We start from the raw sequence: 24,289 nt of genomic DNA, 5'->3' as shown, positions 1-24,289 counted from the left end.
AAGAACGATAGCCTGTCAGTGGATCGGGTTTTTCGACAAATTGGCGGTACTCAGAGGGAATGTTCCAATGAAGTTCGTTTCCGAGCAGGAAACGCAGCTCGCGAAGGTTATTTCGATGTCCACCGTTGACTTCCGCTGCACCGAAGTCGATGACGACTGGCTCCAAGGGATTCATGTTCCGAAACAATATATTGCGCGGTGCTATGTCGTAGTTGGTAACTCCAAGGTCCCGAATGGATCTGAAGACGTCGATTAGTCGGTGAGAGGCCAACTGCGCATCAGCCTTGTTGAATTGTGGTCCAGAAGAGTGTGAGTTTCCGTCCTCGATGAGTTGGATGAGATTCATTGACGTTCCTCCAACATATTCGAGAAGAATACAAGGCACAGTGGCCAGCAGAGGTTCCATATACCCATCACTGGGAGGATAGTATATGCATGTCCCGTATAGAAACGGTATGCTGCGCCCTTGAAGAAGGCGCAAGGCCTTATATGAGGCGATCTCGTTGGTGTAATTGTCTCGCAGGAGCTGCCAGAGATCCATCTCAGCCGACCACCAGCTCAGCTGACGGTCGCCATCGTGGTCGTCATAGAAGTGCTCATCAGGGCGATGGACAGTGTTTCCGAGGATGGGCCAGTAGTTTGGCCATCCATAGCGCCGAAAGTCACGTAATTTGTCGAGAAATAGTTGACGATAATGGATTGTCCATGGCGAGCCAAAACGTTCAGGATGAAGTTCGTCTTGAGACCGAGCTGGAGAGAAGCGAGGGTCGATAAATTTGACAATGAACCGTTTCGGTAGGCCAAGTGTCGAGGGAATCGGCGATGAAAGCTCGGCGAGAGCGACAATACCGCAACTGAAGGGACGGAACATGCGCAACAAGCGAACATCAACTTTGAGAGGCTTCCGGCTTCCCGAGGTCGGGGATATATCCAACGTGAGTACAGAGCCTTCGGTGTAAGGGCACTCTACTGGCACCGACTCCAAAGTTGACGAGTTCGAAGGCGCTGATGTATGTGTCTGCCTCTGGGATGAGGATCCTAATGAACCGCCCTGACTATTCATACTAGAGAGATGCCGATTCGGAGGCCTTGAACGAGGTCTGAGAGCAATTGAGTATATTGAGCCAGCAAGAATACGACTCTGTACCGCAAAGATTCTAGAGGATTGTAATATGAAGATGGTCGGGGAGCGGGTGGCCTGGGTCCGGACGAGTCGGCGACCCCTGAGCTTGTGCTAAGAGAGAGAGAGCGTCGTTCCAATGCACGTCGGTTGCTTTTCAACAAGTGCATGAAGTACCAAGAAAGAAATTGCCGGTGGCCCAAAGCAAGTGTCTGCATACATTCCCTTGCGCGACTCAGAATACGATACCGCTGGAGCGCGCTTGCTCACGCCACGAGAAATTTGGGTATGCGAGTATGACAGGATAATAAGTCTGTTCAATTTGAACGTTGTTGAACGTCGTTGCTCAAGTTGTCACGGCTACCCGTGACCACCAGAACGTCTCTCCTCCACCGCGAGATTCGCGTACTTACACCTCTTTGGCCCTCAACGGCCAGCGATCTCTTCCTATGTCGGTGTTAGAACTGCGACAGGAATCTGAGGAAGTCTAGCACCCAGATACGGGAACCCTGTTAACCTTCCCCTCAGAACGAAACGAACGAAATTTACGAAACTTCATCGTAATTATAGGCGAGACTCAAGCTTTCGCACAATGCTCGTCTGAAGTATCTCGCAGACGCCTTTCAACACGCCAGAGCGAGTGCGTCGACCCAGATCCCGCCAACACTGTCGCAGATAGAATCAACACGCTCCTTAACTCGTCAGGACCTGGCTATGTGCTCAGCCTTTGCCCTGATCGGGAATACGTCCTACAGAGCCCTATCTTCTTCGCCGCTAGGAATCAAGAAATTAGCACTCAGGGCTACCCGCTTGGCGGCAGTCGCGCCTTGCTTACCGTGAATGGGCCTGTTGCGAATGGGACTGGGCATACTACAGCAGTTGACGGGACATGTAATGACTGTGGTGGAATAACGCTGCGGAACGTCCAGGTGTGTATTCTGCAAGAGATTTGTCCAAAACCTTGATAATTATAGATTAACGGAGCGCGTCGGATCGCCCCGCCGACTGGTGGAGGCGCGAATATCGAGTTTGGAGGCGGAAATACCAATCAAACGATTGAATACGTGCGCTCATATGACCCACGAAGCTGGTCGTGCTTGCACATTGCCGAGGGTCCCTTCACTTGCTCGAACGTCGTCATTCAAAACAACGACATTGGGCCGTGCGGCGTGGATACATTCCAGGAATGGGCAGATGGCATTAGTGTGAGCTGCGCAAATGCTGTCGTGCGCAACAATATGGTGAAGGGAGCAACCGACGGTGGTATTGTGTTATTCGGGAGTCCTGGCACACAGGTTTGCTTTTTGAGGCGTCCGTGTTTTTCTGCTTATTTTCCTCGAGGTCTACAATAACACTATATGGGTATCAAATGTGAGTTATTTCATCGTAACAACCATAACTCATTTCGTCCTACAGCAAACCCTCCTCGGCGGTATCAATCTGGTGGACTACGAACCTTGGCTCGGAAAACTATAGTGGCACCGTCGTCCGCGACAATACAATCATCGGCGGGTTTGCCACTAGTCAAGATGTAGATGACGACCAGAGAGGTACTAACGCTTTTGACGCCGTCATCAAGTTTGTGCCTCCAGACGACTGCAAACTGCTTTAATTGACTCAAATAGAATCGGAATTGCAATCGGACCCGAGACATGGTTTGGGAGCCGTTACTATTCGAACGTCAGCTTCAACGGCGTTGTAGAAAACAATCGGCTTTCCGGGGCTTTCAGCTATGGAATTGCCATCAGCTCTGCGAGGAACTTCCAGGTTCAGAACAATGTTCTCTTCGGCAATACCTCCTTCATTGGTGCTTCTGGGCCAAACTGTTCAATGACAGACATTGTACCAACGCCCGCCCCGTTCGTCTACGACAACTCTACTTCCAATTGTTCCCTCCAGGCGGACTTTGCGTTGATTCCGGATGCCAAATCGCTAACCTGCGTTCTCCCTCCCGACGGAGGGGACTACTGGCCATATGGGGGCAAACCATCGAGTGTTTCGAGCAATGAACAATCGACGACCTCCGTTGTTTCCTCTGCCTCATCGACCGTTGGGATTGTTTTGGGTGTGGTCAGTGGCGTGGTGATTTTCGGCTGTTTGGTGTGGTTGCTCCGTCGCTGGTCGGTCAAGCGCAGCGAGGAGCAGCAACTGTTTGATATGAGCCGCGTGGTTGTGAGCGGGGAAGGACTGGGGTACGTGAAACAATGCTAGACCGACGATCTTAATCGTTTACTTCACACTAACTACTATACACACAAATATAACACATAGGTACTCCTTTAGATACCATAGATTCAACATAGATTTGTAGACTTTTGGTCGAAGCTCTAAAAGCTTTTTACGATTGTATTTTACTGAGATTTCCCTCGAAGTATTTCTCGGTGTGACGCTGCGTCACACCGATTCCACTAAGCAACTTCTGCACCACCACCACCAGCACTAATCTCCCACTCACGAGATGACAGCCGACAGAGGGTACGAGGAGCAGCTCATTGAAATACCAAGCAGTTCCCTCAAGGACGACAATGACGATCACAGGTCTCTTGGAGTAACTCCGCCAATTGCCACAACCGAATCGAACGAACGCGAAAAAGAGGTGACGGTAACTCTCATGGAGGAGCTGAGGCGGCAAAACGTGTTTGAATCGGAGGAGGAGTCGCGTAGAAGGCGAGTAAACCTTGTTCCGCGTGCGGCCACCAGTCCGTGGCGAGTTTTACCTCTTCTCACAATGCATTTGTAGAGAGCTCGTGCTCGGCCGTGTCGCTGCACTTGTCAAGGACTTTGTGCGAACGGTGTCGATGTTGCGAGGGCTTTCCGAGGCCGCAGCCAATGCTGCAGGCGGGAAGATATTCACCTTTGGGTCGTACCGTTTGGGGGTGCATGGACCTGGGTCAGACATCGACACGTTGTGTGTTGTTCCAAAACACATCCTAAGAGAAGATTTTTTCGAGCATTTTGAGCCGATGTTGAAGGGACTAGAGGGGGTTACAGAAGTTTCGGTCGGTTTCCATTTCCCTTGCGGCTATTCCGATGCTAAGCACTGTCTGCAGGGAGTTCCAGATGCCTATGTTCCGGTAATCAAGGCGAAGGTGTCTGGCATCCCGCTTGATTTCCTTATGGCTCGTCTCGCGCTCTCGTCCATACCTGACAACCTATCCTTAAGGGACGACACGCTCTTAAGAAATCTCGATGAACGATGTGTCCGGAGCCTTGGTGGCTCCAGGGTGACTGACGAAATATTAAGGCTCGTTCCTAACGTTGAGGTGTTTAGGGACTCGTTGAGGTGTATCAAGTTATGGGCCCATAGTGTGTTACCATTGTCTTCGCTCTCTCTCTTCTCTGATGATTCTTAGAACGCGCTATCTATTCTAATGTCAATGGCTTTCTAGGGGGTGTTGCGTGGGCAATGCTGGTTGCCCGAATATGTCAACTATACCCCAACGCTATCGCCGGAGCTATTGTCAGCCGATTTTTCATTATAATGTACCGATGGTATGTTGAATATTTCGCCTTCTGACTGTTAACTCCGTTGGACAGGTCCTGGCCACAACCTGTGCTGCTGAAACAAATTGAAGAAGGGCCGTTACAAGTCCGGGTTTGGAATCCAAAGGTGCTGCTCCGCCTGAAGCAATCTAAGGCTCACATTCGTCCTAGCTCTACCCTGCGGATCGGGCACATAGGATGCCTATAATCACTCCAGCATATCCTGCTATGTGTGCGACACATAACGTCACTGCCTCGACCCAGATGATTATGACGGAGGAGTTCAAGAAAGGCATAGCTCCCTCCGATGGCCATTCACCTGTTTTGCTAACGTGGTCTCAGCTGCCGACATCGTTGATCGAGTAATTGTCGGAAAGGCAACTTGGGCCGACCTTTTCGCGAAACACGACTTCTTTCACAAATATCGGTATTATCTTCAAGTCATCGCTTCAACAGGCAAACCTGACCTGCAAATTAAATGGTGAGTGACCCGCACCTTCTTCTTGTTGGTGATCTCAGGCGTTTTGTAGGGCCGGTACAGTGGAGTCTCGAATACGACAACTTGTCATGAAGCTTGAATATGTCGAATCTTTGACCTTAGCCCACCCTTTTACCCGAGGCTTCGAACAGACATTCTATTGTCTAACGGACGAGGAAGTGCGACAGGTTGCGCAAGGGACTATCTCCGATGCGGTTCTCAAACGGAAGAAGGAGGACACGGAGGGCAAAGACGGTGGTGGCGTGGTATATTCAACAACATTCTACATCGGACTTATGATCGAGCCGAGACAAGGTGATTCTCACTTGCATTCGTCTCGTTTTCTTATCCATTTGTAGCTGGTGCGGTCGGTCCCCGGCAATTGGATATCTCCTACCCAACGCAAGAATTCACCAAGCTTGTCAGAGTGTGGGAGAAGTTCGACGAAGGTTCAATGAGCATTTTCGTCCAACATATCAAGAGGTATGGCCACTTTACTCGTATGACTGCGCTCATTTTCCTAGCTCTAACTTGCCTGATCATGTGTATGATCCTGGAGAACGACCACAGAAACTTGTTGGGAAGCGCCCCAAGGTATGGATAATGCCTCCGATACCAGCCTGGGAGTAACGCGTTTCAAGGGCCCAAGCAAGTCGAGCAACACCTCACCAGATATGCCCTACACCAAACGCCGACGGTCCGTACTCCCGCCTCCTCAACTACAAGTCGCCTCATCCCCAACCCTTTCTCTTCTGCTTTCCTTGATCAACTTGATATTTACTGCTTGCTTTTGTTCTTGCTCTGTATAGGTCGGGCTCCCATCCAGCAGCATCTGATCAAGCATCACCACGAATGACTGAGAATGATGTTCCTCTCGCACTGACGCCGGTGGTCGAGGCTACTGGGCCATACTCATCTTCAAAAGACACGCCGCAATCGCAAGTCAGGTCACCACATTTGCCGTTTGGGGAAAATGTCTCCATTGCTCAAGGAACGGTGTCTGCGCAATAGGACTGGCGCTTGGGGATTCTGGCTCACTAGCTAGGTCAAGCCCCCTTTCGTCTTTTCTGCTCTGTGCAAGCACTGTAATCAGCCGTCAAGCTTCTCGATGGAATCCGTACTTGACACTGCCACTTTGGGTTTGGTGAACTTGACCTCTCACTTGCCTTACTTTCCAGGAAAATACAATCGTCACGACAATAGGGAATACTTCCAACGTACCCACCTGAGCTTATTCTAACCAGCAAGCGCAAGCGTCGCTGTCTACGTTTCCCTGCAACGGTACTACAAAAAACTGTCTCATTTGTCCATTCTTTTCGTCTTCGGTTACCAAATGTACTACTATATATTTACTCGCATACATGGTACAATAGTAACAATTTTTGCATTGAAAGGAATAAAAATGGTGTATTTTATAGATTTCTGTGAGAGCACAAGGTCCATTGCAAGGAATAGTGAAACCGTCTCTATTGCATGGAGCCGCCATACAGCGTGTGTACTAAGTCGAGATGGCTTGTTGATTAGTCTGCAAGTCGCCCCAGAAACCCTTCTACCAGTCCCAAAAACTCGCGCGGTCTAGTTCATCAACTCTTCAGTTGTGACTTGTTAATCATTGACTCCTTACCTTTCCGAATGTACTGCAGAATTGTCAGTTACACGAGAAAGCCCATAGAAACATACCCCAATGCCCTGTGTCTATCGTCTCCAACTTCATATTTGGGAAAAACTTCTCTGCAAGCGGGATATTGTGGCGATTGATATAGCTATTATCCCCGGTTTAGCTTGGGTCAACGAAACTGGTCACGGGGCACACCTGCTCTTCGCTCCTTTGATGAAGAGTGTTTCTCCCGCCCATTGGGCTTCTTCGGGCGTGAATGGGAATGATCCCATTTCGTGGATCGCGTCTCCGATCAGGTTTACGGGAATGCGAAAACGACTGGTGCCGTCTGCTTTGGGGATGAGATTAGTCAGCAGAAAGGCACAGATATCAGGGTCCTGTGGATATTCGCATGCAAGACGGTGAGCAGCATGTGGGGGAGACGCACCGTTTCGTATTCATTCAATATCTCAAGGGCTTCTTTTCGACTCGATATCTTTGCCGCTTCGATTTTCTGCATAGCTGCGATGTAGCTTTTGAACTCGGCGGACAATTGGCCTCTAGCAGGGGCGATATCGGCGACAATGAGCTTCGATAGCGTGTTCGCGGGGAGCGTCGGTTCCAGGGCAACGGTCATGGCAGCTTTTCCTCCCCTGCATAGATAGACGCCATGAGCTCGGATTGGCGAAGAAAGCGGAGAGAACGGACATGGAATGGCCGATGAGGCATACGTCCGAGAGCGAGTGTTTTTGGATGAAGTGTATGACGTCGCTAGCCATTGCTGAGTAGGACATGGGCTCCGCATGCCCCGAATTTCCGTGGTTCCTGAGATCCTAACGGGCATGAGGTGGCGGGAGCAGGGAGTAAGGTGGTATACCAGCGCATATACTGGTCTGTTGAGACTACGGGCTAATGACTTTGAGTGGGCTCCCCAGTTGCGAGCCGATCCGCTGCATGAATTCAAGTTGGTCCGACCTTTGCGCTGGCTATGCTCCTTACAATAACCCGTGTAGGATGACGATAGCGCCGTCATTTTTGTTCGTGGACGGTATCTGGGCTATCGAATGTAGCTCTACCGGCGCAATAGTTGACGACCATCTCGAAACTTGAGGTTCGTCAGAGAAGTTTGGTGGCGGAAAGAACGATTGGTACATCGTAACCTGACGCAATGTGTGCGCGTGAGAGAGCTTATCGTCCTCGGGGAGAACATGGTTGTTTTTTGGCTGAGCGCCCGGGAGCGTGATCGCGTGAGTCACGGCGGTCACGCGTCAGTCACGCTGTGACTCTTATGCATTGAGACAGCGATACAAAGCACATCTGCCTGAGCTTCCAAGTACTGCCTCAGGTACTGAGGTAACTTGTGAGATAGTCATTGGTCGATGGGCTACAGCAATAAGTGGTAACGGACATTGAGTAGCATTGCAGGTCGTATAGAGTTGTATGTATAATGCACAAGGAGAGCGGTAGTAAAACAAGTGTGCTGAAGTAATAATGATACAGGAATGAGTGCGTTGCGAGTGAGTGACAAACAGAGATATACCGAAAGGTCGAACCGAATACTACAGTGCGGGATGGAAAGAGTGGCGCAGCCAAATGTTACGTGGAAAGAGGTCAGGTCATTACGACCATGTCGCCGGCCCGAAGGTTCCGGTCTCCGAGACGAGAAGCGGGACGCCCATCGCGTCGTTGGTGTTGACCCAGACGTTGTTTCCCCACCAGTCAAGGGAAATCCCACCCTTCGGGTACTGGACCGCAAAGAACATGATGATGAGGCAGAGGGCGACACCTGCATCAAGTGCTGCAGAAAGAATGTAGTTGTAGCGCATCCACCAGCGGAAGTTGCGTCGCCGTATTACAAAGTTGAAGATGAAGCCTACGAGGCCCCACGCAGCGTAGTTGTATGCTGATGCAGCAGGAATCGCGCCGACACCGCCAAAGAAGACGGGCATGTTTACGTAGCGCCAGTATGAGAGAGGGTAGCGGCGAGCGAGGAAGTAGAAAGGGATTGGGAGGAGTGCGCCGACGAGGAAGCCGTAGAGAAGGGGGTTGTAGAGTTGACCGTGGTTGAACATCCTGCTTGGTCCAATGCCGCCCCAGATGATCGCGGCCTGTGCGAAGACGGTAGTGGAAGGGCAAACAAAGCTGTTGACCGCATCGGGCGTGCAAATGCCTTCAACATTCGCAAACATCCAGCTTTGTACACCGGTCACGACGAAACACGTCAAAACGCCCGCCACCATCTGGACCGTGAATATCATGCGAGGGGGGATCTTCATGTAATGCCCAAGCTTGAGGTCTCCGGCAAAAGCGACACCTTGGGAGGTACCCGCAAACGCAATGGCTTTGAAGATGATATTCGCAACTGGTTGACCAGGAAGCGCATAGCCCGCAATCATCTCCTCAACAACCTGGAGTTGGACCGACTGGTTGGTAATAGCCTGGAGCATGGCTAATGGAATCGCGGCAACGGTGGCGATGGTAAGCGCCAGGGCGACACCCCAGATTGGCAGTCTTGTCGGGAAGATTTCGACAGCAATAACGGTGAAGATGGCAGAGATGACACCAACGAAAAGGTACCATGAATATGGGACTTCGGGGTAGCGCTGCATCATGCGGGAATGAACGTCGCGCTCGTCTTTGAGAGTCGTGCGGAAACGGCGAACAATATCGCGACCAAACCAGACTGTAGGGCTGATCAGCTGATGAAAGAGCTGAAATCTGGGAAGACATACGGAAGGTGTGCGTAAAAATAGCTCCAAAGGCAGCAAACGACACGAAATATGCCATAACAAGTCCAGCAGACATGAAGAGCGGCGAGTATGCGGCGTATAGTTCAGGGTCAAATTGTCCATCCGGACTCAGAACGGCAGAGATGTTATATGGGACTCCGGTATTGTCGAAGGTGAAATAGGCGGACAAGGGAAGGAAGCCAGTGAAGAAGACGTTTTTGACTACGAAAGAGTGAGAATGTGAGTGTTTGGCAAGTCGATCCACGCACAATACAGGATTGGGAGTATGAACCAGAAGCAGATGACGATAGATGCAATGGTGTTAGCTTCAGACCACCACTAGTGCTGATGAGAAAAAGTATCATCCGGAGGGAAAGGGCTTACGGGTGTGACGAGGGGACTGCCGATAAATGAAACCATGGCCCAGTCAAATGTCAGCACGCTCATGCCGAGCCCAGTGTTGCCTCCGAAAAGAGCATTGACAGTGGTATTGGTAGGAACGATCCAACAAACTATGATTGACAAAATCAGATTACTTCGGACGAGTCATTGGCCAACTCACTCCAGGTGAAAACGCTCAATCCCGTGAACAAGAATCCAGGGACCCAGTACCATACAAAGCTAGCGGCGCAGACGATCAAGAAGAATCGCTCGCGAGGCATGTGTCCACGGTCGCGTTTGCCGTAGTGCTTATGGAGAGTGTTGAAGAGCGCCGAGTTGACGAGGGCGCTGGGCCAAATCATGGATGAAGGCCAGACTACGAATTGCCGCAACATGCCGCCAAGTGAAAAGCCGAACATCTGGGTACCGAGGACAAGCAGGATCTGGTAGTTCCAAGGCAGTTTCTGCCCAAAGAACTTCTGCTGGGTAGCGAGAACCTCGGTCGAATATGCACCTGGAGGACAATTAGCACCGAAAGGGCGTTTAATGGATAACGAACCAATATAGGCAACATTGAGCATAACGGTAATGCAGACATGTTCTTTGATGTTGAATGGACCAGGATTGAATGACCAGACGTAACCAAGGGTCTTGAATTGCTGAGTAGGTAGAACCCATTGGAGAAATTTGCCCATGGGAAGCGAGATCAATTGGCCAACGATACCAGTGATGAAGACGGATGGAGCTGGATTAACGTTAGGAAACGACGATTTCGTAACGCAACTCATACCTCGAAGATCAAAAATTTGATTAACAGCAGCAAGAATAATGGTCAAAACGATTCCCAAGAACCACCTAACGAGCTTGAGAAATGCAAAATGGCAAAGGAGTCAAGCACTAACATGCGGAAGGTGTTCACTGGCATCGTGGGGTCGTCGATACTGGATACAGCAGCACGAACTTCGGGGTATGGTGACTCGCTGACAGAAGAGTAAATCTCAGGCGAAGATTGCAATGAGGACTAGACGCACTCGTCAAACTCAATTGCAGTGGAGTTTCGCGACTCTGCACGAGACGGAGAAGAGTATCGGTCGGATGTTTCGTAGTCTGTTTCCGAAGAGGCATAACCGGTCTTGCGTTCGTGGCCAACAGACTGGAGCGTAATGGGTCTTAAGTGGGAGCCCCGTTGTTTCTTGAGTTCATCAAGGTCGATGTTGGGGTCGTTGAGATGATCAAGTAGCTCGACATCCTCGGGGACATCCGGCACAGAGCGGCGTTGTCGTACGTATTGCGGGAGCACTTCTGCTGAACTGGTGTAAGGCTTCAGGTCGTCCTCCATGGCGTAAATGTCGTGGGCGTCGCGGGAAGGAATGAGGTGCACGTCGGAGGGGAGGAAAGGGAGGTTAGACCCTCCGCTCCATTCTCTGCGCTTTTATTTGTGTCGCTAACGCATTCCCAGGCTGTGGACGAAGACAAGATTTACCCATCAAAATCAACCCGAAAAGGAAATTGGCGATGTCTACAGACAATTAGACAATAGTCAAGCTAGGGCCCATGCGCAGACATACCTTATAAGAGTCATATACTATACCGCCTCGACCTTCGAAAAACACCGGATGACGATGGAGAGAAAGACCGCACGTTCATCGGCAATTGGAGCTAGTTAACACTCCAGGATACGACCTAGGTACATAGTACTCTCGGTGCGAAATTTGGCCGCGGAAACTAAATGAGAGGACTGAGAATGGACTAAACAATAAAAGCTTGCGCCTACACACGATCGTGGACGTGATGCGCTTGCGTTATCTTCTTTTGTGGCGAATTCAACTCCAAATTAGTTGGCTTCTCGCTTTTGTTGCAACAATGGAGGACTCGCATCGCGTCGACAGGCTGTCTGTCCAAGAAGGCCTTTGCAATATTATTATGGCGGAGTCGGCTCCTCGTTCTGCAGCTCCTGTCAGATTTTCATTTCGCAAGGAACATGGCAGTCAGATGCATCGACCATTGAGGTCGCGAGTGCGAAGAGCCGCCGCGAGTGTGCAGGACAATTGGCTCAAATTTGGGTCGGCTTGACGGTTTGCTCAGAGCAAATTATGCGGGTCACACATCATCATCGAAAGGTCACACTCCGCAAAACGGCATCCACTCGGATCATCAAACTAATGTTGTTTTTCCCAATTGGAGTCAGCAACGAAGTTGTCCGAGAGAATTCATACATGGCGATACTTCCTTGCAAACTTGAGCCTTGCGCTGCCAAGTGGCAACACAACAAGTACCTATTCTTTCGCAGATGTTAACGACTGCCACGAAATGGTCCGTAAAAGGAACAGAAAAATACATGGTCCGATACAGTAGCAAGTCATGACATAACAGCCAGTATGCCCCCAAGATCCCTGGAACTACACGAAGTCCTAGCCCGCTTCAAGCGCAAGATTGAAGTGGTCTGGATTCTCCACAAGATTGCGCAAGAGGCGGCGCGAATTGAGTCTATCGGACAAAAAGACTATGAGCGACTTGTCACGACACGAAGAGCAACGGCAGCTTACAGGCTGAGGAAAGAGTTGACGTAGCCTGTGCCGAGAAGAATGAGAACAAGAGCATTAATGAACGGATGACTGACAGTTACTCAGGAGGATGTATGGTACGAGGTACAGTCCCGTTTGTGGACATGCGAGAAACTGGAGGGGCCGTCAAATCGCCCAGCATACTTGTTAAATGCATACCAGGGCGAAGAAAAGACACGCATCAAGACTAGAATCGATCAGAAGATTGAAATGGGCAGGTATGAGAAAATACCTCGTTAGTAGACCCACGTTAATGACCAGAATCGTCAGAGTTGTAAGCAATGAACCTAGTCTGCGAAGTAATGGGTAACGGTTAAACTGAAAAATAAAAAGCACATACCGACGACCGTCGTTGTCATCGGCTGCGGCTTTATCGCGATCCAATGGGCCTTGAAGTGGTGGTGGTGAGCATCCTGCTTCAGTGGTTGTGGGCGAAGATATCGATGTCGTCGAGATGCTTCGGCGCAACGGAAATGGGATCGTGAAACGTTTCGCGCGATCGAGCGTTGCAAGGCGATCTCTGTGAAACAGCCATACTTGAGCCAAAGCAATCAACAGATCGCAAGTAACGGTGGAGGCGAGAATGATTCCGGCGGGCAGCTTGAGTCTACGCTGAGTGCAACAGCTTACAGTGGTTGTCTACTCACCGTGCTAACCCTTGCCTCGTCCCATCGCGGATTGCGAAGCGTTTTAGCGATCATCGCAGCTGCGCTCCCCAAAGCAACCAGTGCCAAAGAGACGATTGTCGCCGAGAGATATACGTTGCCTCCACTCACTGCATGGCTTGAGACAAGCGAACGGATGACATAGAGTTTACATACGACGCCAAACTCGATATGCATATATCCTGTCTTGCTGGATGAGTGGAAAAATAACTGTGATGAACATGTTGACTGACATTTGGACAGTAAACGCAACCACACACTGGGAAAACTTCAGTGTGGAGCCCGTCAGAAAGACAAGCGTACACTGACTGTTACACCCATCGATGCCTTCAAGAGATTGGTCAAGATTCCAATACGCGACATTCGGATGGCAGAGCTCACGATGAAAGGCCTTGAGATGAGAGTAAGCAAAATCGAAGTGTCCGTTGAGTGGATACGCACTGAGAGACATATTGCAGCTTCAGATGATCTCCTCTCCATCCAATTGTATATGAGTAAATTGAGGCAACAACCAAAGAGACTTGAGTCGTGTCGAAAAGGCTTCAGCGAATGAGATGTGCTCTTAGTCTGCATGTTCTCAGGCTCACAACAGAAGTAAAACCTGCAAGGGTCAGCCTTTCAGAGGAGAGTTTGCTTGAGACTCACGATGAACTTCATGAGGCGTGGATCGGACGAAAATGCTCGAAAATATGAGAATATCTGGGCCATCGTGATCCCGTAGAGTCTATGAGCGATTAATGGGAGGGAAGAGCAGAGATGGACTGCATCGTACATTGTTGAAAGGACCACACCTGCAAAGTGACCACCCATCGCTGAGATGTTCGCCATGGTTGAGGGGGGAGAGCAAGGGTCGCAGGAGGCATGTTGACGCTACTCTGAAGGACAGTATCGGTCACGCCACAGCTGTCCGCGTTTGGACGGCGCTAGAAGCCGACATGCTCGACTTTGGCGAATTCCATTGACATATTGGGACAACTCGTTACGCAGTCGTGCCCATGTTGTCAAACTCATAGACAGCGACAGTTCATTTTTCTCGACAGAAGATGACGCGTTTCCACCGCATCGAGGCGGCCTGGACCGTGAAAAGAAGCTTCCACTCGATTACCTTTCTGCAGTGAACAGTGCACTGGGTCTGCTAAGTACTTCGGCTCTTGTCATTGCAGCGTAGAGGGCTGATTGTGAAAGCGAAGGGTATTATGGAGGCTTGGTGGTTCATTCAAGGAAACCCTGGCCGCAGTGGAAGGAGTTTGACATCGATTACCCACGTGACCACATATCAACTTGTCCAGAACCGAACCACGTATTCAGCGCTCGAATTTCGCGATACACCCTCAAGCTTGTCTTCAGCTCCGCGACTCTAGCTCGGAATAGCTCGATGTGGCATCAGCTTGTCCTCATTTCTCACGTCTCAAGACTTTCCATCGATCCAACCATGTATTCTGCGCTCGGAAATTATTGGCATCTATTTGGAGGTGCTCTCTGGCATCAACTTCTAACTGGCTGGCTCAGTTGCGCCTTTCATCCAATGTAAAGCGCGACAATACTGAGATCGTCTCAATACACCCACTCTTCAAGCTGCGCCGGCTTGACCAAGTATGCCTACAAGATGACACGTCGTAAGGCGGTCTGCAAAGAATAAGCTGGTGAGACTTTGATCACACTCTTTCATTTGCTCACGTATCATTATGGGCAGCTGTGAATCATTGCCTGTTAGATTCGTCGCGGATACTACAATGGCAGTCGAGTCAAGCACCTTACATCCTCTTGTAGACATCCTCGGTTGTAAAAGGGCGATATCTCCGACCATATTCCGGAAGCAGTCGCCTCGAGGTCTATGGTCTCTACACATGTTACAACGGGACTGCATAAGCATGTTTTCCACGAGCCGCAGTAGCTTGCGCGTTAATCCTCCCATTTCTCTTATAATACAAGCGACACCACACCTGTGACACGACGCAAACCCCTTCTCGATCGTCCGCTCGCAATGCCGTCTACACCAATATTCGACCCATTCAGCCCAGACCCGTGTTCGGAATCATATATTCCCGTTGTAGATGGCGGTTTGGAAAGCTTAGGAGCTTCGAAATGGAGACTTTTATTCCAAGGTAGAGGGCAGAGTACACCTGGTATGTCCATCCGTTATCATCCGACTTTCCGCCTTCTCAAGTCAAACACTGCAAGATCTTGCTCCAGGTTGGATGGGATCACCAAAGAAGACTCAAGCCCCGAGTAACCAGACAGCCCAGCTGAAAAAGCGCCATGTAAATGCACAAGACGTTCATATCGGGCTCCCTCCGAAGGTGCCAATGGACTTGGAGGATTCCGTTCTACGACCTTCACCCCAGCCCGGGCCGCGTGCCCCGAAGTCGAAACGCTCGAGTTGGTCGCGATTCAAGCGAAATTGATGTCGAGTCCGGATTTTATTGGCACAATGGCGCTGACTTCTAGCTGCTGTTTGGCCTAACGCCAAAAAGCGGTGATTTATACTTGTTTTATAGTAGAATATTTGACCGAACTCGTTGCTCAAGGACAAATTCACAATTAATTCTTTATCAATATGTATTTTTATGTTAGATTGACTAGGAATCGACTTGTTTTCGCTCGACGTTGACCCCATTTTTCTGCACGTGATGACACGCAGTCACTGCGCCATGACTGCGACTTTCTCCGAGTTGTCGCTGGCAGTCGCTGGCTCAAGTCCTTTGCCGCGCTACTGCTCCAGCGAGCCTACGACCCGACGTTAACTATACTCGGTTCCATTATAAATTCTCCATCCTTATTCCTCAACCTTTCCACGAATCCAAAGCAGCTGAGTGCTGGTAGTCACTGGACCGCGACAACTCCCCTCAATCCAATAGGAGAGTTCCCCGAGAAATGTTCCTGAATCCTGGACTCGACTTCAACCATACCCGTCCTCGCGGAATCCATGGGCACATGGAATCTACGACATGCCTCCAGTCGAATTCGGCGAAAGCTCAACCTTAAAATCTTCACACTTGGTTTCATTGCATTTGTCGGCCTTTTCCTCTCACTTTGGCGATCCACCATCCCTTCCATTTATCTTCCATTCGGACGGCTAGAAGACCCCGAGGAACGATCATCCAGCCAACGAGGCATGGAAAACTTTTCGCCCCACAGAAAAGCGGTGGGGAGTACTGCGTCTTGGAATGGCTGGATCGATCACAACCAGAGAGCTCTTCGTCAGCTCTTGGTATGTCTAGAGCGCGATTCTCACACCTGCCGGCGCAATCAAACTTCTGGTCCGTTCTATTTCTTGACCTCTCAATGAAAATGCATTCAACTCTGCAGTTATCTTGCTCGCCTCGTATCATTTCATCGCGCAGCAAGAAGGGCACATTGGAGGGGAAGAGATATGGGCGCAATCGACTGTAGCCGCGCTGGACACTCTAGGCTACACGTACTTCTTCACGTCTCACTGGGATGGCGCCAGGATCCAACAAGGGCTGTCGAGGACGATAGACTATTACCGAATGTTTCCCGACCTCGTCAAGGCAGTCATTGCGGAAAGCGACCAGGCTTTCAACTGTTTCGACGACCCTCGCTGCATACTAAATCGCGACAACCCATATGGTATTCCTGTTTGGAAAATCCTCTCTTTCAGTTTTTGGGCGGGGCCAGCTAGTCCTCTGGGTCACAAATGGACACTCAGTCCAGAGGAGGTTCTATTTTATAAACTACTCCTGCTACAGCTTAACTTTGGCATAGTATAACCGCGAGCATAGTTGGGTCGTCCCAAACACCTACCTTGGCTACAGTGTCGAGCCTGGGTGCAGAAATATCTCCTTCTTGCCGCATGAGCAACGCAAAACGCCGCATTCCGCTTTCCTTATTGCAAAAGACGCCAAGTACCTGCATCCAGATATCCATGCTTGGGAGCCTGAAACTTATCGGGAAGCGGCAAAGATGACTGGTGTACAATTCTTCATGGGGGCAGACGGCAGTCTTCCGAATGATTTTCCGATCGATGTCGTAGAGAATCTTGACCAAATGCCGCAAGACTGGTTTTACCAGATGCTAAGCAGTGTCAACGTCGCAATCGGTGTCGGGCGACCGTGGACTTCGCCAACTATGTACGGTATGCTGATAGCTCACGTTCATCTCGTTGGTTGAAACTTCTGACATTGGCCAAAGATGCTTTATGCTTGGGCGTGCCCGTGGTCAATCCCATTCTGGAGGTAACATACGATAATACTTACCATTCACCCTCTCTGATCCTTTGGCGATTAGTGGGATACCAATGACCCTTCGAATCGTGACAAGTGGGTTGCGCAGCACGCTGCGTTGAAGGATCTCGACCCGCCCTACGTGTACAATGTCTTCAAGAACGATATGCAATCCTTTATCAAAGCCATCCAGAGCGCTCTGTCGAACCCGATTGAAAGGTCTGTCTTATTCTCGTACTACAAATGCGAAGTTTGAAGAAATTCATAGCTTCATTCTGGAACGTATGCGCATGCGTGCTGTCGAAGATCGGTTGGGGCGGATATTGGAGACGGATTGGCAGTATGAGGCGGAAAACCTGTTGGAAGAAAGGATGAAAAAAGGTGAAACCCCCGTAAGAGAGCATCCATTTTTTTAAAAAAAAAGTGTTGAGCTGGTTGCAGTTATTTACAGTCTAATAGTCTGACTCGCGGACGTCTCGTATGTAGAAGAATATCAATATGTGCCTGAGCTCACTAATGACCCAATAAAATATCTGCCAATGTTTCTTTTCAAGGAACCAAGTACAGCGGTAGTTGGATCCCGAAGTCTTCTCATTATAATCGGTCGATCCGGCGATTGATACCGCCTAGAAGAATCTTGATCAAACCTTCCGCAGACACAGGCTTCAGCTTCGCCGACGGTGTCGTGTCCACGATGTCCTGTGCATGGTCAACCCCAACCAGAGAAACAATACGCAAGACTGACACGTATGTTTGCCGCCCTGTGTAAATCATCATCGAGCTCTTTGAGGGCACGCGTGGCCGTGGGGTCATTGCCTATCTGCACAAATTGGATGCCAAGCTAGCCTCGAATGAGTCTCACGCAAAAATAAGTGCCAGTGGGGATTGACCTGGACCAGACATAAATTCCGAATGGCCTGAAGACGTATGGCTGCGTCGATGATCGTCTGGCGGGGTTCGTCGCCTGGCAAAAGCAGCAGGTGGTGCAAACATTTAATGTCAGAATTTGAGCTCACTGGCTGCGCCATCCGTGATCACGATGAAGTTTACACGTTTGATCTCTTCCCTAGTGGTTCTGTCTCGAGGGGTGCCATCCCGACTAATCACAGCGTCCTCCAACTCGCATAGACGCGGTTTGATGAGCTGGTCAAGCCGCTCGCCGATTGGAGTAGAGCCAGTTGGTTTCACGCTGCTGAACAACTGCTGAACCTCGATTGATGACTGTTAATTAGTGAGGTAGCGTCCGGGGAAGGGCTCCAAAATATGCCAACTTTGATATTGAGTGCCTCGCGCCGGTTGTTCAAGAAATAGATGTCAATGCCGTCTGTGTCATATTGTTGAGTGATTTCTGCCAGCGTTGCAAGTGCTTCTCCGGCCTCTTTTGCTTGAGTTTTCAAGGCCACACGACAGATGAATAATGCACACCTCTTCCCAGCGCGTTCGACCTTTCTTCGAGCCAGGCAAAACCATAGAGCCTGAATCGTCGACGAGGAGGACGATATCGTATTTGCGAAGCACTTCAAGTTCGTCCTCGAATGATTCACTATATTTTGTCCCGGGTTTCCGGAGCCCTAAAGATATTTTGTTGTCTATGGTGGTCCAACTTAAAGTAGACCACGTACACCGAGGCGAGTGTTTCCTCTGTTGTGATGATTGAATGCTGTGATATGCTGGGGGAGGCGCATCTTGTCTTTCCGCAGAAATGTCTCTGGTATTTCCACTGAGCACGGAGAAGAATGAGCGTCGACGAGGGGCTGAACTTGAAGCCACGGGTGGACTGTAGAGAGATTTTTAGTCACATAGGGAGGATTCGTTGGAGAATGAGAATACCAGTGCGCGGTATACGCCTTGCCAGTATCAGACTCAAACGACTTCAAGTTATTCATGTAGAAGTTGTGGGCGGAAGTATAAGCGCTTGCTAACGTGGGCGCTGAGAATGATCCAATAAGTAGGGTCAGTGGGAAGTAGGGCCGATGCTGATGCCTTGCTGTCGCGGAGGAGTGCGGCGTGGGGTCTGTCAAGAGAGACAGGCCTCGCTGTATTTGGGTCGGTCCGAGCAGCCATATCGAATTATGATGGAGATTTAAGTGCAAAGGGAACTATAGTGACGCGAATTAGTCGTGATTATTCACTGCCAGCTTCAGGCCTCACTATGGCTTAGCATGCAATAGGCAAAGCTGTAGACAAGCATTGAATATCGTAGAGCCTGAAAATCAAAAGCAAACCTTGCTTTCCCGCTCGAGTTCCTTTATCGTGACCCAAATACAGCGTTACTTGGTCGCCGCATAGTGCGACACGAGGTCCCGATTGCTTGAATTGGTTCCCTTCGTGCCAGGCAATGTGTGGTCCCAGAGCGGCGAGTAGAGGAACGGACACTGGTTAAAACTAGGCACTGGTACTGTAATTTGTGAATCGTTGTCATATCGGCGGGAGAGAGCGGATAGATTTTCATTCTGCATCAAAGTGGACAGTAGCAGAGCAGCATGAGACAGTAATAAGAGCTTTCATAGTCCTCATTGCGAGTTGGGGAGAACCAATAAGAAGTGAGATCAGGGAGTCGAAAAGTTCATGCAAAACTCATTGGCACGTGATCAGCGAGCAAGTTTCTCTTGTCAACTTCCATATGCTGCCCTCCAGCAGTTCAGGTCTCTCCGTCAACTCCAACATATCCCAACCGCGTCCACTCTCAGCACTATCACAAAGACCCCATTCCAGCGCGTCACGGCGAGCATTGTCTCGGGCTGATCAACGGCCACTTTCCAGCTTGTCGAACCGCCCGGTTTCCCGTGTCTCCCAACGCCCCCATTCGCGACACGCGCGCTCGCGCCTTCTTCCTATCTGCCAATCCCTGGTCATACAGCTGACGGGTTTACGGGAAGACGACGATGGATTTCATAACGCAGTCGAATATGCTATCAAGAGCCTTGAAAGCACCACAATTACCAAGGCGGCGACAAGCGTGGATATGAGTACCATCGATAAACAGGTCCATGGGTGAATTGCACACAGAAAGTTATTTGTGCCCCTGAAAGTTGAAAGACACGTGCAGAAGGCTCGAATAACATCTCGAGATACACTTGCGGAGGCATTCGAGACATGTTACGAACGGCTAAAAGAACGCGCAATGAAGGACAATGACTTGGACCAGGAAATCCAGGTGAGTCTACTCCGACCTGTTTTAACAGTTTTGCGACCTTTCTACCAGCGGTCGCGTCTCCCAGATCATATGCGCTTTCTGGTACATGCTTCCTCTACTGTAAAACATCCATACTCAAGCACAACAAGATGTCACTATCTTCTTCTTCGACATCATCGACCCTCGCTTTTGCGGATGCGTATCTGGAAGGCATAAACAATCCTCCAATGCCACCCCCGGCACCAACTTGGGCAGAACTATTTGGCAGCGACGAACCTGAAGCTAGCGGAAGTGGTAGTGGTAACAGCAGCCCATCTCTCTCTCCGCTCTCTGATGAATTCGATTCATACGACGAGGATACCTATTCTTCTCTTGACGATGAAGAGGATCAGGCCCTTGACAACCCCCCTATCGCCAATAGCCAACCAAATAAGCCTCCGCACACATACAACCATCGAAAGGAATTTGAACAGCTCAAGTCACGTCAATACTGGCGGGACGATTATGTATGGACCGGAGATGCCAAAGGAAAAAATTTTGATCTGGGAGATGCTTCAACTCTGGGACCTGCATTACGGAGGGTAGTTGCTGACGAACAAGGAGCCCTTAATAGTCTTGAGCTAATTCATGAGGTATGCCTTGTCATTTTTTACCTTGTCTTGTCTAAAATTTAACAGAAATATATCGACGAACAAGACGCCGTACGCGAGTTTCTGATAGCACTTCAAGGTCGCAAGAACGTTATGTTGTCGCTTATCGACGGGACTTACAAAGAGACAACTTCAACTCCTCGACTTGTCCATCTTTCCGCTATTTCACAATCTTCTCTCACTTCCGACATTGCTCGAGTTGCAACGACACTTCATCATCTCCGCGCCTTCGTCACGTTTGTCTTGCAGTTGTCTTACCCCGCCCATTCCCGCATCAAATCCCCAAGAATGGCCCGCACGATGGAAGCTTTCGCTGACGCCGTTGATGCTGAACTTCGAATGCTGGACCATTGGTGTGCAGAAGAAGAACAGGCGATCTGCTGGATCCGTACCGGACAAGCAGCCCCAAACACCAAACTTGTGATTAGTCTGCTCAGCATGCAGAAATCGCTCCATGACAAGTTTGTCGATGGATTTGATGTGCTGTTGAGTGTGATTCAAGTAATCGCTGTCTACGAGTTCCGACAATATGCCCTTCTACCAAGAACGCCAGCCGTGCTTAGCGCGCTGTTACTCGACACTTTACTAGAAAAGGTCCAGCTCTATCGCGAGCAGGACAGCCAAGTATTGGCGGGGATGTTGATGAGAGTCTTCGTGACGACCGCAGAGCCTATATGGGCAATGGTTGGGAGATGGCTCCGCGATGGGATGGGGTTGGGAGGTCGCCCGAGCGATGTGCTTGACGAAGAATTCTTTATTGAGGGTAGTGGCTTGACGGTCACTATTCCTGGCATCGGTGGCGGAGGGCTATTAGACCCTGATTTTTGGGCAGACGGATATATTTTGAGGGACGGTGTCGCTGGAGGAGGATCCGACAATGACGATGAAGCCTTTGACGCGAATATCAAGGCCGTTCCATCGTTTTTGGACCATGTTGCTCCACAAATTTTGGGCTCCGGTAAAGCGGTGGGCCTTTTGCGAGCTCTTGGCTTCCCTCCCGGTGCAGATGGTCTGTTCGTCATTCACCAATGGCGATCCTTTGGCGCACTTCTAGCATCCGGCGGCCAGACTAATGTCGCATCGCTTTCGGCCGACGCACTTGCCCGACTGATATACGAAGAGCTGCAGCCACATTGCCATACCTCTGGGACCGTTCTTGGTCAGGTTTTGATCAAGGAATGCGAACTGCTTTACCATCTTGCAGCTCTTGAAGATTTGTACTTCATGCGGAGAGGGGATGCCATGACACATTTCACAGACGTGTTGTTTGTCAAGGTTCGTTTTGGTTCTGACACGCGTAAATAAGGCTGATTTTCTGCTCAAGATGGATGCACAACAAGCATGGAATGACTTCCATTTTCTCAACAGCGCTTTCCGCGATGTCATTGAAGCGAGCAAAGGCAAAGAATGGGTTCAGTCTTTCCTCGTGCGCTTGTCATATAGGGGCGGGCAGAACAACAATCGTTCGGTCACCGTTTTCAATAACCTCGTTGTCGAATATGCTGTTCCATTTCCGGTTGCATACATATTTCCGCCGCGGGTTCTACAGGTATATGGCGAGGTCTTCGTGTTTTTGCTGCAGTTCCGAAGGGCGAAATCTCTGCTCGAGCGTATACTCGTCAGAGGGGCAAAGGTTGGGAGCGAAATGAAGGCTTTTTATGCTTTCCGAGGCAGGTTGAGTTGGTTCATTAAGTGAGTTCTTTTGTGCTTGTTGATCGCAATGGCTGAACTATGCAGTACCATGTTAAATTTTCTCACAACGCAGGTTATTCACGCTCAAGTAACCGACTTCCACAAAGCTTTTGCGCGAACCAAGTCTTTGGATGAGATGGTGGAGGCCCATAGCAAACAGTGTGTAGAACGCAGTTCCCTCGTCATCGTCTCACCTCTTTTCTCTAGCGTTGGAAATGTTCATCGTCTCTGCTTACTGGGGGCCCAGGTCGGTTGCTTGATTGTTCAAATTACGTATTTCTGGACATTAAAACAGACCGCTGCTCTTCATCGTGCTATCATCTCAATTCTGGACATCGCCCTCCACTTCTGCAACATCTTCACCTCCACCACGGGCAATACCACCGTTACCCTTGACGTCTCCCGCCACTCGCTTGTCTCGCGACGCCATCACAGTCGGCGACAAAGAGCCCGTCGGAAGAATGTTGTCAGCTTTTCGAGGCAGGATGGGGACCTGAGCTCGGATGAATCTGATCAGAGCGAGGAAGACATCGATCTGGAAGATGAAGGACAAGCTGCCACGTCATTTTCGGTGGACGAACTTGAAACTGGGTTTGGCCAGGTGGACAAGCTCTCGTCTGAGCTGGATGGCCTGGTGCGATTTGTGAGGCGAGGGGTGGAGAGTTTGGCGAGTGGAGGCGGAGATGCCTCGGCGTCGTTTAGCGTGCTCGCCTTCGCACTGGAGGATTGGGACTTGTAGACTGCGAGATTTTTCATGACACGATCACGCTTGATTTGTCATCATGATCTTGACTTGCTGCCGCAAGTGTATGGTTAGAAAATCTGGTAGTAGGTGGCTAGTGTAGTCCTCAGCTTGTGCAACGCCGTCGGCTGACCTTCAGTTACTATTATCATCATTATTTTGGTCGAAAGGTGCGTCTAGGTGCGTGTTATGACTGTGTGACGTATGACTGTGTGACTTTTCGCGACTTAGACTTCTGTTGCAGTATACCTCGTCTGCCCTCGCCTTCCAACCCATCCCTCCTCTGCGCTTCTGGGCTCTCTGTCTTTGCTTTGGCGACAGACTAACAGGCTCAGTCTTGCGTCGCGTTTTACCCATCTGCCCGTGGGGCGTGCAGTTCAAACTTAGTAAAGTTGGGCCTGCACATCCTCTTCTCAGGACACCAGATTATTTCTCGCCGACTGCGCAAGCCCCGATAAATCAGTTGGTGAATGCTCTCACAATGGAGAGCTCTACGTATACGCCCGGGCCCCGCCCACTCAAAGGCGACACGAATCTGGAGTGTCGCTCCTCGATCCAAAAGGAGTCCGTCACATGTACTTCACTCGGTCGCGAATGGCTTTGGATACTAGGTATTCTTGTTCAAAACCTCTTTTCAGCTCGTTTGACATTTCTTGAGGCCTGCGGAGTGTGTACCCCATCAATATTCCGAGGGACAGATGCTTCAACTGAATCAACTCAGTCTATCATTATCGAAAACGTCAACTCCTCAAAAGATCTCTGTTCGGGTCTTGCAGGCGTTCCGCCCTTTTACATTCAGCCAGGTGGTTGTCGCCGAACTTCAAAGTGGCGTTTTACCACTCCCTCCACGCTTCGTCATAAAATTCAG

General features: G+C 50.0%; 8 protein-coding genes across 8 annotated transcripts; 4 read left to right on the top strand and 4 right to left on the bottom strand.

The window, feature by feature from the left end:
* Positions 1-1,569: 1,569 nt before the first annotated feature.
* On the top strand, positions 1,570-6,092 carry MIND_00793000 (Poly polymerase pla1; the record flags this gene model as incomplete). Its single annotated transcript, XM_037364616.1, has 19 exons — positions 1,570-1,605; positions 1,649-1,680; positions 1,737-2,049; positions 2,095-2,415; positions 2,462-2,495; positions 2,537-2,552; positions 2,597-2,698; positions 2,746-3,312; positions 3,861-4,119; positions 4,171-4,426; positions 4,474-4,612; positions 4,658-4,730; positions 4,775-4,835; positions 4,946-5,084; positions 5,134-5,396; positions 5,441-5,564; positions 5,606-5,675; positions 5,723-5,778; positions 5,891-6,092. The coding sequence occupies 19 exons, from the start codon at positions 1,570-1,572 to the stop codon at positions 6,090-6,092; spliced, it is 3,063 nt and encodes a 1,020-aa protein (XP_037220260.1).
* Positions 6,093-6,601: 509 nt separating this feature from the next.
* MIND_00792900 (uncharacterized protein) lies at positions 6,602-7,888 on the bottom strand (the record flags this gene model as incomplete). Its single annotated transcript, XM_037364615.1, has 9 exons — positions 6,602-6,656; positions 6,706-6,718; positions 6,762-6,844; positions 6,895-7,076; positions 7,127-7,331; positions 7,387-7,511; positions 7,556-7,628; positions 7,678-7,783; positions 7,831-7,888. 9 exons carry the CDS (start codon positions 7,886-7,888, stop codon positions 6,602-6,604), a joined length of 900 nt encoding a protein of 299 aa, XP_037220259.1.
* Positions 7,889-8,297: 409 nt separating this feature from the next.
* MIND_00792800 (OPT oligopeptide transporter) lies at positions 8,298-11,127 on the bottom strand (the record flags this gene model as incomplete). The annotated part of the gene is made up of 9 exons (XM_037364614.1): positions 8,298-9,361; positions 9,411-9,629; positions 9,677-9,746; positions 9,792-9,919; positions 9,970-10,302; positions 10,348-10,533; positions 10,579-10,643; positions 10,691-10,768; positions 10,820-11,127. The coding sequence occupies 9 exons, from the start codon at positions 11,125-11,127 to the stop codon at positions 8,298-8,300; spliced, it is 2,451 nt and encodes an 816-aa protein (XP_037220258.1).
* A 1,072-nt stretch (positions 11,128-12,199) lies between these two features.
* On the bottom strand, positions 12,200-13,845 carry MIND_00792700 (uncharacterized protein; the record flags this gene model as incomplete). The annotated part of the gene is made up of 14 exons (XM_037364613.1): positions 12,200-12,275; positions 12,335-12,359; positions 12,409-12,466; positions 12,512-12,539; positions 12,585-12,644; positions 12,693-12,952; positions 13,000-13,127; positions 13,174-13,199; positions 13,251-13,276; positions 13,327-13,408; positions 13,459-13,557; positions 13,605-13,618; positions 13,663-13,741; positions 13,790-13,845. The coding sequence occupies 14 exons, from the start codon at positions 13,843-13,845 to the stop codon at positions 12,200-12,202; spliced, it is 1,017 nt and encodes a 338-aa protein (XP_037220257.1).
* Positions 13,846-15,001: 1,156 nt separating this feature from the next.
* On the top strand, positions 15,002-15,422 carry MIND_00792600 (uncharacterized protein; the record flags this gene model as incomplete). Its single annotated transcript, XM_037364612.1, has 2 exons — positions 15,002-15,143; positions 15,199-15,422. The coding sequence occupies 2 exons, from the start codon at positions 15,002-15,004 to the stop codon at positions 15,420-15,422; spliced, it is 366 nt and encodes a 121-aa protein (XP_037220256.1).
* A 521-nt stretch (positions 15,423-15,943) lies between these two features.
* MIND_00792500 (uncharacterized protein) lies at positions 15,944-17,657 on the top strand (the record flags this gene model as incomplete). The annotated part of the gene is made up of 7 exons (XM_037364611.1): positions 15,944-16,277; positions 16,327-16,697; positions 16,744-17,113; positions 17,170-17,213; positions 17,266-17,420; positions 17,470-17,593; positions 17,643-17,657. 7 exons carry the CDS (start codon positions 15,944-15,946, stop codon positions 17,655-17,657), a joined length of 1,413 nt encoding a protein of 470 aa, XP_037220255.1.
* Positions 17,658-17,795: 138 nt separating this feature from the next.
* MIND_00792400 (uncharacterized protein) lies at positions 17,796-19,087 on the bottom strand (the record flags this gene model as incomplete). Its single annotated transcript, XM_037364610.1, has 8 exons — positions 17,796-17,900; positions 17,947-18,042; positions 18,092-18,165; positions 18,218-18,422; positions 18,473-18,577; positions 18,627-18,772; positions 18,824-18,978; positions 19,032-19,087. The coding sequence occupies 8 exons, from the start codon at positions 19,085-19,087 to the stop codon at positions 17,796-17,798; spliced, it is 942 nt and encodes a 313-aa protein (XP_037220254.1).
* A 716-nt stretch (positions 19,088-19,803) lies between these two features.
* Positions 19,804-23,418, top strand: MIND_00792300 (uncharacterized protein; the record flags this gene model as incomplete). The annotated part of the gene is made up of 9 exons (XM_037364609.1): positions 19,804-20,195; positions 20,241-20,358; positions 20,407-20,439; positions 20,487-20,969; positions 21,015-22,262; positions 22,312-22,679; positions 22,725-22,838; positions 22,887-22,926; positions 22,975-23,418. Exons 1-9 carry the CDS (start codon positions 19,825-19,827, stop codon positions 23,416-23,418), a joined length of 3,219 nt encoding a protein of 1,072 aa, XP_037220253.1. The 5' UTR covers positions 19,804-19,824.
* Positions 23,419-24,289: the final 871 nt, after the last annotated feature.

The sequence above is a fragment of the Mycena indigotica genome (genome assembly GCF_014461135.1).
Source record: "Mycena indigotica strain 171206Taipei chromosome Unknown Mind.scaff0006, whole genome shotgun sequence".
NCBI lineage: Eukaryota > Fungi > Basidiomycota > Agaricomycetes > Agaricales > Mycenaceae > Mycena > Mycena indigotica.
This window is presented reverse-complemented; position numbering and strand designations above follow the sequence as displayed.